Below are 13,118 nucleotides of genomic sequence, written 5' to 3'. Positions count from 1 at the left end.
TGACAGCGTCTCAGTGCCTGGAGCCTGATCAAAATCAGCAGCATTGCTTTCACAGCAGCATAAACTAGGGAAGCAGGGTCAGACCCACAGCTCTAATTTCTCCTCTAGAAGCTTTAATTTCATTCCTTGTCTTGCAAACCTCAAACTCAAGCCCGTTTGCTTGAGTGAAAACAGAACCACTCACCCAAAGGCTCCTGTAGTGTCCAAACTGCTGGAAACACCTTCAGTCCAAGAATGCTAACTCAGCACAACAACAATCATAGAAACTTCTTCCGCGAGAGTCATTTCATCTTTCTCTTGCCATTAACAACAGTTTTATCTCCCTTATCACTAAGAAAAATAAACCAGTTCATAGTGGAAGGGGTTGTCAAAGTGACCTTGGCTCAAAAAGGCAGCGCAGCCGGGACGATGTCAGTGCTGAAATTCCGATACCACTATCGAATCTTTTCCTCCACTCCAGTTTTGTGCCTAACCTTGTATCAGCCGAAAAATATTACCAAAGGGTAATATTAGGATACTATTGCCCCAGGCACTAAACATCTGAGTGCTAAGTATGACAGCATCCTGTCAGTGGCCCTGGCTCATCAGGTAGATACGCAGCACCCTTAGTTTTGGCTCACCAGATAATGCAACCAAGAACCAATGGCTTCTACTCTCCTGTTCCCATAGGAGCTAGTTTTCATAACCAGGCCGTTCTTGCTAGTTATTTTCTAACACTTTGGGGATGTGCCTTTTACTTGCTATGAAACCAAGCATAGTTTGTTCTCCAGGCAGTAACAGTCCCCACCTATGCATTGCAGATTGTGATAGCAAAGTAGCAAATAAACCTGACTATATACATTTCCAAATTCTTGCCTAAATAAATAATAAAAAAAATAATAATAAAAAACCACACCTCTTCTTGTCTCACCTTGTCTCTATTGACAAACTAAATTCACATCAAGCTTTCCTTTATGCTTATCACCAAATAATCTTAGCAGACTAAGTGCAACATAAATAAACACCCAAGTTTCAGAGGCAAAATACCTTCTCTAAAGGCAAGCAGCTCTAAAACTTTTAGAAGTATTGCGGGTTTCTATTACAAGAGGATATATTCACACTTGCATTTTCCTTGTTGACTTGTTTCTTTCACCAACACCAGGACCATGAAAACCAAAATAGCCTCCGGTACACCAGAAGAATAGATGACAAATGGTTGTAATGTGCACCCGAAACACAAAGGAGAAATGAAAGACCGTTCCTAGCAGTGTATACAAATGAGAATTTCCTCTCATTTAAAATTAGAAACTGCTCTAGACTCTGAAGAAACGACAGTATATTAAAAAAATATCAGAGAAAGAGTACCTTGCACTGCAACAGGAAGAACTGAAAGATAATTCTTAGGTATTGCAAGAGATTGAGAGGCCTGTCCTACCAGTCCTGGTGTAATGAAAGCTGGATCAAAACCTGTTGAAGACAATGACTTTTTTTTTTTTTACTGGCTTCACTGAGCTTTGAACCAGGCTCCAAACTTTGCAGCAAGAAATTTCACAGACCCAGCATGGGGTAATGAAGATCTGGGTTGCAGATATGTTGGTCCCTGGAGAGAGCACTTTCACAGAAAAGGGGAGAGGGTAGGGAAAAAAAAAAAAAAAAAAACACAAAGAAAACTTTCCAGGCACAGATTTGCAAAATGTTTGAGTAAATCCAAATGCTGCAAGGGCAGATTTCATCAGAGCAGAGTTGACATCACGCTGAGAGAGGTCACCCACAGGAGTTGAGCAAATAGCTGAAATAAGAACGGCTGGGAATAGACAGCAGAGTTTTTCTCCAGCCACAGCTCTCTGTGTCCATCTCCAGCTAACACACAAGTGCTCACCAAAGGAAAAAAAAAAATCAAAATGCCTGAATATTTGCCAAGGAGAGATTTCAAACTGTACATTTGACCGCAACAGTTACTGGTTCTGCTGAACTCTTTAGCTGCAAAAAGTCTCTAAACATCAGGGCTTTTCCCCTCCCAAGGGACCAATGTGCATAACTAACGAGCCAGGAACAAGTCACAGAAGACCAGCACATGCCATGCAAAAGCTTACATGGGATTTATGTGCTTCATGATAGGCTTATGTGGGACTTAAGTGAAACATAAACTTCATATTGGCCCTTTGCAAAGGTCACATTCATGCAACTTGAGCTCTTTCACTCAGTTTTGTGGTTGGCTTGTGCCACCGTGTACCCAAGCCCTCTCCTTTGCCACAGCACAAATGGGGAAGTGATATCTGGTGGAAGCTCTTCCCCAAACCAATCACACTGCTGTGGACAGGCAAAACCTCCAAGAAAAGCAGCACACAGGGTCAGGGAACACACCACACTGCAGTGGAAACAGGCCTTGCACCAAGGTCCAAAGCTCTTCGCTCATGCCTTGTCTCTGGGGAGTCCTTCACCACCCATCTGATATCCCCACTGCCGGCTGGTTATACAAGCAGCAGCCCAAACTGCAAAGCTCTGCTTCAAGATTCACAGATTGAACGATGTGCATGGCAAGAATTAGTCACAGGCGATTTTGTAACGACTTTGAAAGTACGAATGCATTAGAGAATAGTATCATCTAGTCAAAGTCAGTGAAATGGCTTAACTGTACCGCACACCACAACCATCCAACCCTGACAGCACAGCACAGCCACACAGCTCCAGTTGTGGTTATTTTGCACCGCCTGAACACTATACCACCACCATCCCCAGGAGCAAGGGAACAGAGCTGAGCTACAAGGGCAAGAGAGCCAAAATTACTGTAATAGCAGCATTAAAACTCAGGAGACCCGGGCTCCACTCCATGCTCCACAGAGGCCCCATCATCATCCAAACGAAACCAGCTGAAGGCTGTGCTAATGCCATTAGACACGTTAGAAGCACTGACGATGCAACAAGAAGCTGGGCAGTTCTGCCTTGCTACAGCACACGGTGTCCTCTTGTAAACCCTGCATCTGTCAAGACCCCAGGGAGTAAAAAACAGGGCAGCAATCCCTGGACGTAAGGGTCTGTGCGTGCACGTCCCTGCACACCTCGCAGAAGTCCCCACCTGAAAGCAGGGAGGACTAACATCACTTCCAGCATGAGGAGAACTTTTAGTGAAGCAAAGCAGCTTTAAGGCTTTTATCCGCTTTCTAGCCTCATCTCCACTGAGGGAGACCCTTGATGGCCAGCAAGGGAGATACAGATCTGCTTTCCAGAAGTGCTGCTGTTAGCTCTTCTATGGATACATAAGACAGAGGAGAATACACTCCTCAAGCACATTAAACCAGGACTTTAAACCTCAGCTTCCCACCTGAGCACACCGCCAAACCACACCAAGAAAGGAGGAACGCGCCACCCCTCCTCACACACCCCCGGACGAGGGGTCCTACCCGTGCTGTAGTGCTCCAGGCCGGTGGGCACCTCCTGTATGGCAGACTCATCCCAGAGCGGGTAGCAGGCCCTGGGCTGGTAGCAGGCGGACTGGAACCCGCAGGTCATCCAGGGATCCTCGCAGGAGCCGACAGCGCCTTGCTTCTGGCCATGGGAGAAGGGAAAATGTCACCTCAGCAAGCAAAGCGAACCCAGAAGCATCCACCCCCTTCCAGCTGAAAGTCACAAAGCGTTTTCCTACCCACTCAGGTGCAAAATAACAGCAAAAGGGAGGAAGAGTTTGCATTTTTAATGGTGGACTCGGCAGTGATCTTGATCTTAGAGGTCTTTTCAAACCTAAATGGTTCTATGATTTTTGTTGCCAACAACCGAGGCAGCAGTCAATGGAGCAGCAAGACTCATCCCCAGGATGGCAGGTTTGCCAATTGCAGCCACCACACCAGCCCTATAACCTGTTTCTTCCACCCATCTGCACCTCTGGAGAAAATACTATTTTTCATAGCTGTGCTCCCTGTTATTAAACCTGGTTGTTTCCCAGGTAAAACACTGCCTGTGCTGAACAGGCTCAAGGAGCAGCCAGGAGTCAAGCAGCTGAAGAAACAGTGTCATCTGGTGTAATTCACCTCAAAACTCACCCAGCAGGTCGTGACAAGGTCAAAAAGCTCCTTTTAAAAACAAAATGGAGGAAAAGGGGGGTTGGGGGCTTGTGGTGATCAAAATGGCAGCAGGCAGGGACCTGTACTGCTGCCCTCCTCAGGGACAGTCCCAGGGCAAGCTGAGGTGCCACGGGAAGGACACCCCAAAAGAGGGCTGTTATTTCATCCCTGCCAACTAAAAACTCTTTTTTTTTTTTTTTTTGGACAATTTGAGGCAGAAGACCCCACAGTCTCCCCAAAATTGTGGGGGACCCACAGTGAGGGAAGTGCTGGCTCTCAGCATTGTGTTTGTATTCACGGCCACATTGATGCTTGCATTGTTTGGGTTTGTTATTGTTGTGATAATTATTTATCTTATTGATAGTTAGGTACACATATAAATGTATGTATGTGCATAAACATGTATTATTGCATATGCTTCACATAATAGACTGTTACATGCTTATGCCCTATATACATTACTTATACCATACAGATACATGTATGGATCATGTGTTATGTAGGCATATGTTATATAGGCCTAGGTTGTGATTGTCACTATATGTAATCCACATCCTTGTTTGTATGGATCCGTAAAATTTTTTATATATATATATATACACACACAAGCATACATAGATATGTGGAAATAACCACAGGATATAATTTTTATATATACAGCTGTAAAATATATATATACATATGCCCTATAAAAATACATGGCATATATACATACATAGATGTATGTGCATGTATACCACATATCGGATTTTACATATATGAATACATTGATAAGAGAATAACATATACATACATGTAGTGAAACCTGTAAATAAATTCAAGATGTTTTCAGTCATCTAATTTATTATTTCCCCACACAGAAATAGTTTTGCTTCATTTCCAATCAATATTTAAATGCCAAATGCATTCTTGGAATCATTTAGAAGGAAGATATCGAGCTGTATTAGACATTTTTCATGTGTCATAGTGGCCTTTTCTTCCTAATTTGGTGAAAATTCTGCTTTCTAGCAAGTTGTCTGTATCCCTTGCTGCGTCAGCTCAGTTATGGCTTACATCCAACCTCATCTAGGATCTTTAACACTAGCCATAATTTTTTTGGACAAATGTCCATTACTGTGATTTCTCTAAATAAAGGTCATGTGTAAACATAAGATGACGGGCAGCACAAAGAAAGCACAGTCCCAGCTCAGGAGCAACGCGAGGCACTGTCAAACCCATCCCACAGCTGCTGGCAGTTGGCACAGGCGTGCCCAGCATCACACCGTAACGTATATTGCACACAACCACCCGTCAACTCCACAAACAGAAAGGAACTGCCTGGGGAGAGGAAGCCCCATATTTGTCCAAAAAACTCCAGCCAAACCAACCGAAGCTTTTCCAAAGCTTGATCTGCTTTGTGCTGATGCCGCTGCATTCATCCACAGCAGGTGAAGGTCAGTGTGGAGAGCGGAGGCTGCAGGACAATGGTTACCCTAACAATCCTCCTCTGACGACAAGCACAGGAAATCCGATGCAGCGATCCTATTTCCAGCTTGGGTTTGCAAGCTCAAGAGGTTGAGATAAGCTCTGGGTAAACACTCAGCATTTGGACACTGCTCTGAACTACATGAAACCTTGGAACGATTTAGCGGTCAACACCGAGCCGTGTCAATGAATGGTCTGGCAATGTCACAGCAGCCAAAGAGAAAACCCACTTCTAGAGATAGAAAAATAACCCAATCTCTCTTCTTACCATCACTCCAGGGCGAGCCAAAGGATAAGGGCCTGCACTGCCAATGGCTGTGTCCATATAGTAACTCATCATCTCTGAGGTGCCTGCAGAAATGGAGACAGACATTAGATGCTCTGCTGCAGGAGTCTGGCATGGCATAAAAATTGAGAGCAGCAGCTAGACCCACTGCATAACTTGTGTTTTCTCACAGCCGTATTAAGGTGGGACCAGGCTATCATCTTAATGACTTTAAGCTGGAAAAGTAAAAGGGAAAAAAATCTGTATTAATAATTGGTGTTGTGATTGGATGTGTACATATCAACAACGCGAATACAAATCCGTTAGTGTAAACTGATGGGAGCCGGACAATGCTGAATGAATTATCACCTGGAAGCTGATGGAGCTGCTCTGAGGGTGGATGAGATCATATTTCCTTTGCTGGAGAACCAGTGCAGAATTGTTGCCAATTTTTTTTCCCCCTCCAGTTTGTTGAGATCAACACCTTTCCTGTAAAAATTTCATCAAAACCAAAAAACTTCTCTGTTTTCCAGAAACATCTTCCGTTAACCTGAATTAGCTTCAGTCCCCCTTGCTAAAGCTCTCCCCTGTATTGCTGAGATCCAGGTTCATATTCCTGACTAACGTCATTCCTGCCATGGGATGTACTCCTCTGAGCAAGTCCTCCCTCTGGTGCTATTTGCTGGATGCAATTTTTAATCACTGGTTAGCCCATTTTCAGAGCTGAGTAGCTGAAATCTAGCTCTGTTTTCCAATAAGTAGATATTTTACCTCCTCTCCTTTAAACGCACAGCAGAATACAAAGGGCCAGTGAACTTTCTGTGCTTTGAAGTACATAACATAAAGGTGCTGGGAGGAAAGAGTAAAAGGGGAGTTGCCTGAGCTCAGAAGGCCTCACTCAAGCAGGATATGACTTGGAGCCAAAGGGAATGGCTATTTTCATCACGCTAATACAGGGCATAGCCCAAGAAACAGAGGCACCGCCACTGCTTTAACCTCTCTGAGGACACAGCAACTCCAGCTCCCGCAGAATACCTGCCCTTGGATTTCTGCAGACCTCCTCTGCTACCAACTGTAACTGCTGCAGGTGCAAACCCTCAGCCGAGCCGTCATCCAGGCAGAGCCACGTTACCATCAGCCTCCACCTCTACGCTGCACCCACAAATAGCCCCCAGAGGCACTGCCGGCCTCCCCCTGCATCTTCCCTGCTCGCAGGGCTGGGGGCTCCGCTGCTGCCCGGGCCAGCGAACATCAAAGCCAAGGGCAGAGCCTGCCTCCGCCGTGCCTCGCTCACTGCTCCAGCGAGCAGGGACTGCAGATAGAGCCTCCCACCACGCGGTGTGACTAATGGCCAAACGTGAAACACCTGCATGTGTATGCGTATTAAATTATCATCATCATTTCCTGCTTATTATTACTAACTTTTGCTCTAACACCAGTTTTTTGGTTTTTTTTTTTTTTACTTCTCTTTTTAATTCTCAAAGCTGAAAACTACCAATGTGGTGAAAGAACAACAACGCCGTTTCTCTTTGCACTTCGAGCAAACCTGAAAGCACACATATTGCAAGTTGCTGTGGCTGAGAAGCCTTAACTAATCTTAGCATCTGAGCACACCCTCCCAGCCTGCTCTAACTAGGCGTTAAAAAGTGTTTGCTTAATCTCATTGCAGCTGGAGAAAACAAAGAAGGTGCATGGAGCCCGTTTCTGTGACTCAGATAACGAAGGGAAAGTCACCTCGTCCCATTCAATCACATGCCTGTGCCCTGCTCGTAGCCTTAAATGAGCATAACCATCTCACCTAGAAATGACTGATCTGCCTTATGCTCTGAGGCTTGGACTAGTGCTACCAAACTGCTTGCATCAAAACACGACAGACGCTGGCAAATGGAGGGAGACAGAGAAATCTTCAGCCCAGTCCACCTACTTCAATAGCACGCACGCCTGAGAGCAAGGAGTTACGGCGCTGAACCAGCAGTACCCACGAGCAGCTCTTTTTCCTGCTTCGCAGCTTGTGCAGGAGGCAGTTGGGGCTTGGCTTTGTTTTTCTCCTTTGATCAAGTCACCTAAGTCACACCGGTTCTCATAAACTGTTTTCATGCCTCGCTGAATGTTGTTTGTGTTTTTTTTCAAGATAGTATTGCCAGTTGAACCTTCCAGCAAAGTACCACACATCGATGCTCAGAGCGGTACAACACTTCAGTCACTGGAGAAGCACTAACCCCTCCTGACACCCAGGACAAGGCTTCATGCAATAAAGAATATTAATAAGATCGCTGCAGAACTGCAATACAGTACCGGCAGCTCCCCCCTGAGCCCCGCACTGCAGAAGAGGAGTTATCATCTCTAGACAGAGTCCGGTGCCTCCAATAAATTTCCAAGGAGAGCTTACTCTTCTGTTTCTCTGCCCCTGCACACTGTGCTCAAGGCAAGTTTACTGCTAGAAAGAACAATTTGGGGGGGCAGAAATACAGTGCAAATTCAGCAGTCGGTCGTACCTCCACCCCTGGCAGCTTAAGGCAGCTCCAGTCCAAACGCAAGTTAAATTCAGCCACACGCACCCGCCAGCCTGATGCAGACTTTTAGACAGTGAAAGAGAGCTGGAAGACAAGCCCTGCTAGGAAAAGGCAGGTGAGCAGGGTCCATGCAGACAGCAGACAAATTGTGCTCTGGAAAATGAGGTGGGCAAAGCCAGCAACAAGAGGCAAGACAAAAGCAGAAAGGGAGCTCAGGAGTGCTTTGTCCAGGCTAATTTTAACAGAACTTCCACCACTTCCCATAGGAAACTACTTCACAGCCCAATACATCTCTCACTGTCAGCAAGTTTCCCTGATGTTCGAGCCATATTTTTCTTCTCTTGAGCTTTCTCTAATAAGAGCCTAAATAGTTCCTCTCCTCCCCTTGGATGCCATTAGATAGCTTTAATGACCACTCAGGAGCTTGCAGCTGAACTGAATTAAATGATAACGTTCTTTGTGTCAGGTAACTTGGCCAAAATTAAGGAAATCACTGCAGATTTACACTGAGATAATCAAGGTCCACAGCTCGCTGCAGACTGTTAATAAATAGAGGGGAATCAGAGCCATTTGGTAAAATCCTTAATGACTTAACAGCTTGACTTCAGTCTTATTGTTTGCTCTTATTATTCCTGTCTTATTGTGAAAACATGTGTGGGAAAAGCAGCATTTATTCTGGGGCTTGATCAGCTACCGGCCGAAGCTATTAGACTCTTGGGTCATTTCTAAACCAAATTAAAGTTCTAATTTCATTTCAACATCCTTCCCTCCTCTTTTACATGAGATGTATTTAAAACAAATTACCAAGCTTAGTTTAAAAAGGGAAAAATGATTTGTCCTCCTGGTTAAATGCACACCCTTGTGAAAATAGGGAAAAGTTTAAAAGGTACATAAAGCAAAGGTGAACTGTATCTGTTGGATGCCTGAAGACCCTTTAGAAGATTCCCTTGTAGTGTCTAAGGATTACATTGTTTGAAGGATGGGGAAAGGGAAGCCGAGCGAGACCACGGTGACTTTCCTGTGGCAGAGACAAGACTCCCGTCTCTGTTTCCCAGTTTAGCACCCTGTGCACTGGTCTCCCTGTGTTCTGTAAGACCCCATGGCTCAGAGCGCTCCCCAGTTTCCAAGCTGTCAGCCCACGCAAGGCTTCTGCCCACGCCATATCCTTCATCCCCAGGCAGGCAGCCCAGCAGGGGTCTCACTGAAGGGCAGCACGACCGGGACAGCTGCAAATCAGTATTTGGGTGCTTTTTTCCATCCCAGTAAACCAACAAGATTCCCTTTCCTTGGGATTAGATGGGGAGTCAGGAGCAAAGGGCAGCATTAGTAACCCCATCAAAATATTTCCAGTTTCAAGAACGGGAGTGAAGACTTTAAAAATGCAAAGGAGCACCTCCGACGTGCCCATCCTCCATGGGCTGCTGCGCTGGCAGCTCACTGCCCCAAAGTTGCTTAGTGATAGCCATTTTATTTTTTCATCAAGTAATAATTTATCATCTTTGAGGGGGTGGGGAAAATAGCTCATGGAAATGACATTCTTCCGCAAGGTTTTAACCCTTGAAACCCTAACACTTTCCAGGCGGCCTGCCAATTCAGTCCTCAGGGGGAATAGTGTTTGTTGATCTGTTGGCATGTTAAAAAGCTCGTCCAATTCATCAAACCCTGGCACCAGCTTAAAATAAAAGGAGCATCCCTGGTGCAGGGATACAAGCAATAGAAATGAGCATGTTTCTCTTGCTGCCAGCTATTTACAAAACATGCTTTTTAACAGATCGGCCACCTCCTGTCTCTGCTTCATACCAGGGGCTCCTACATTTATTCTGATTTAGAAACTTTGCAGCGTCCTCAAAGATAACACTTCGTTTACTGAAGGCAAGCCAGGCAGGGTGGGAAATAATGTTGCTACAGTAAATAGAGCAATATATTAATTGCTTTCCTGCACCTTCAGTAAATACTCACAGAGATTAAAGGACTTGCCCAAGCTCATACAGAGAAAGCGAGGGTGAGAGGCTGAGTATCTGTGCCCCTAAGCCTCTGCCTTAACTTTGTAGCAGTGACTGCAGCGGGGTTGGCGCTGCCCTACGAAGTTTGTCGGTGCTGGGTCTGGGTCTGGCGCAGCTCGTGGGGCGGGGGGCTGCCCCTCTGCACATCACTCGCTGTGCTAACGCCGTGCCTTTGCTTTTCTCGGTAAGTGCCAGACCTGAAGGAGATTTGGTGGTGCCTTGGCAGCCTGCCTGCTTGGCCAGACAAACCCCGGCTGGGCAGGATGGCTGCTGACAAGGCAGCGCCAGCACGGTTGTGGATCAGATCAGTCTTATAGGCACACACACACACCCTTGTTCTCTGCGCTTGGGTGTGAGCTGCTTTCTTCTTCAGACTTCTCCTTTACCCTGATCATTCATCTACTACTAGGCTTCTATATCGTAATTTAGCCAGAGTAATGCCACCATCGACGGCATCACCAAATCTATAGCGAAGTGACACCTGCAGGTGGTGCCGAGCAGGGGGTTTGGGTGGGATGCTAAAGCAGGGAGGCGGTTGCCAATAATCACACTGCTGCTCCTGGATCAGAGCAGCTATCTGCAGCAGCAGGAAGATGTGAATGGGTGGGGGGGTTAATTAGGTCATCTGTTATTTCACTCATGTATTTCCCTCTGTGAAATAACAGACTTACAGCACAGCGTCATGGGCCAGATCCCCAGGTGGGGCAAAGCAAATGGGGAAAGAACAGGACATGTTTCTCGCTGTTCTGCAAGGGTTCCCCTACCCTGGGAAAGGATCTGGCCCCACAAGGAACATGCACTGCCCATGTCACAGAGCCCAAACTGCCCTGTGGGATCAAAGGCCCAGCTGTGCTTTGGTGTTTTGCTCCAGACTCCCTGTTTGGGACCAGACTGCCCAAATCTGCTGGTGTTTTGAAAATGCTAAGCATTAAGTATTCAAACAGCTGTAGAAAGTTAGAGAAGAGAAACTAGTTTCTCTGTACATTGCCCGATGTAAAAAAGTGACAATAGCACAGGGGCGTTTTCTGGTTTGGAGACGTGCGTGGTACCCCGAAAGCCCAGGGGTGAAGCTGAGGGCTGGGGACATGCACAGGTCCTGATGCCGGGTGCACAAAACGCTCTGCAATCTTCCAAAAACCTCACAACCACTGGATGAGAGCAGTCATTCCCTGCTGCCCGAGGTGCAAATATCTGGCTTGCCAGAAAATTGTTTACAGGACAGGCAGGGGCGAGCTCCAAAACGCAGCCGGATTAGAGGCAGCATGAATGAGGCTGCAACCAGGAAACAGCTCCGGACCCAGCCCACAGCCCCCAAAGGTGTCAGTTGACAGCACAGGATGGGAAGTTGATGGTAACTGCAGTACCGAGCGAGTGGCCACATGCAAAGCGAGGATTTAGAGGCTAAAGGGAAGGGGGAAGGCCTTGCGTGCGTGTCTCAGGGACTCGCGGCTCCTGCTGGCTCCTTGTGGCTGGGTGAGGGGTGCAGGATTGTGCCCTTCCCCAGGAACCGCAGCGGTGCAGCCGCAAATCCCCACAGCTCCCACACTCAGGGCTCCTGACTCCAGCTCCTACCAAACGCAAACACTGGCACCTGTGGCATTTTCTGCCCTTTGGGGGATGCCATTGCTAGTGAAAACACGCAGAACTGCAGCAGCGAACGCCCTGTAGCATCTCCCTAGACAGAAGCGAGCCCCATCTGAGGGGTGAACGTCAGCCTGTCCGCTCCCCATCAGTGTGTCTGTGCCCCCGGCTGCACTGGCTGCAGTGAGCCGAGCGAGCATCTGAGCCCGGGCACCTCGCTTCTCCCCCTCCTCGCAGCGAAAACCAACAAACCACCACCCAGAAAACAAAAACCTAACTCGAAAAATAGGAGGAACTGCAAATGCAATCCACTGTAATAATGCCAAGGCGCAGCCTTCTGCCTAGATGAGGAACACAATAGCATTCTCCAAAACATGCATATAAACTTTATGTACTCTCTATATAAAAATAAAAAGGATTTTTTAAGGGAAGCATCAGCTCAGACACTTATAAGACCCTGCGGTACCGTTAGCAAACACATGAATCAGTTACTGGGTGAAACTGGGAATGGAGAGAGAAAAAGTAAATCACCGGCAAAACAAATCTTAGACGTATCCTGAAAATGAACACAGGTACCTACAGCCCACAGCAGAGTTTAAAGCGACTCTCTCCCCACCGCCACTTACTACTTATCTGGAAGACCAGGGAAAAAGCTTATGTCCTCCACGGCTTCCCACACTTGTCTCCGATCTCTCTCCAGCTACCTGGTGCTATCCTCTGCGCCGGAGCTGGAGAGGATGGAAATACCATAGTGTTTGCGGCAGGGCCGCCTATTCAAAGGGAGGGGGAGTGGTCAGCCCCGCATCCAGGGCGGTGGGAAAGGCGAGCTCCACGCCGCTCACGCTCTGGCCGCCACCGCCAGCCAGGAAGGGCCACCACCTCTGGCAGATGTCACGCCGCGAGCCCACCGCAGGGTGCCCGGCCTCGGCGGCGGCCGCTGGGTCTGCACGGCTGCTGCTGTGCTGGGGGCTCCTGCTGAGCTGTCCCGGGGTTTCGGTGTGCTATGCGGGGGTCAGCCGGCCCCACCGAGTCCCCGTGAGGTGGGCGTTATTCTTGCAGAGAGGCTGAGAAAAAAAGGCATTCAGGGCGCGATCTGGGCAAGGTTTATCCAGCAACAGCCCGGGCGCCGAGCCCCTAACCTCAGCTCAGCCTGGCAGTGCCTGATGCCAGAAACTGCTATTCCGTCCAAGGTCCCCTGGGCACCTCTGGGCTTCCCGCTCCCGCGCACACCCCAAGGCACCGCTGTGCTTTTGGG

The 13,118-nt window shown here is 47.5% G+C and overlaps 1 protein-coding gene across 11 annotated transcripts in view; it reads right to left on the bottom strand.

Annotated features, from left to right (window-relative positions):
- ETS1 (ETS proto-oncogene 1, transcription factor) overlaps window positions 1-12,640 on the bottom strand; it is a 77,340-nt gene extending 64,700 nt beyond the window's left edge. The window contains exons 1-3 of one of the 11 annotated variants that reach the window (XM_080568001.1): window positions 12,490-12,640; window positions 5,770-5,852; window positions 3,381-3,525 (exon numbers count right to left, since the gene is read on the bottom strand). In XM_080568001.1, the coding sequence (XP_080424127.1) occupies window positions 3,381-3,525; window positions 5,770-5,841 (217 nt within the window). In that variant the 5' untranslated portion in view covers window positions 5,842-5,852; window positions 12,490-12,640. Of the gene's footprint in view, window positions 1-3,380; window positions 3,526-5,769; window positions 5,853-6,801; window positions 7,058-7,564; window positions 7,582-7,690; window positions 8,663-12,489 lie in introns of those variants that run through there. The other 10 variants (XM_080567995.1, XM_080567998.1, XM_080568004.1 and 7 more) reach the window with 10 other exon arrangements.
- Between the last annotated feature and the right edge of the window lie 478 nt (window positions 12,641-13,118).

The sequence above is a fragment of the Anser brachyrhynchus genome, assembly GCF_964034855.1.
Source record: "Anser brachyrhynchus genome assembly, chromosome: 25".
In the NCBI taxonomy this organism is placed as follows: domain Eukaryota; kingdom Metazoa; phylum Chordata; class Aves; order Anseriformes; family Anatidae; genus Anser; species Anser brachyrhynchus.
This window is presented reverse-complemented; position numbering and strand designations above follow the sequence as displayed.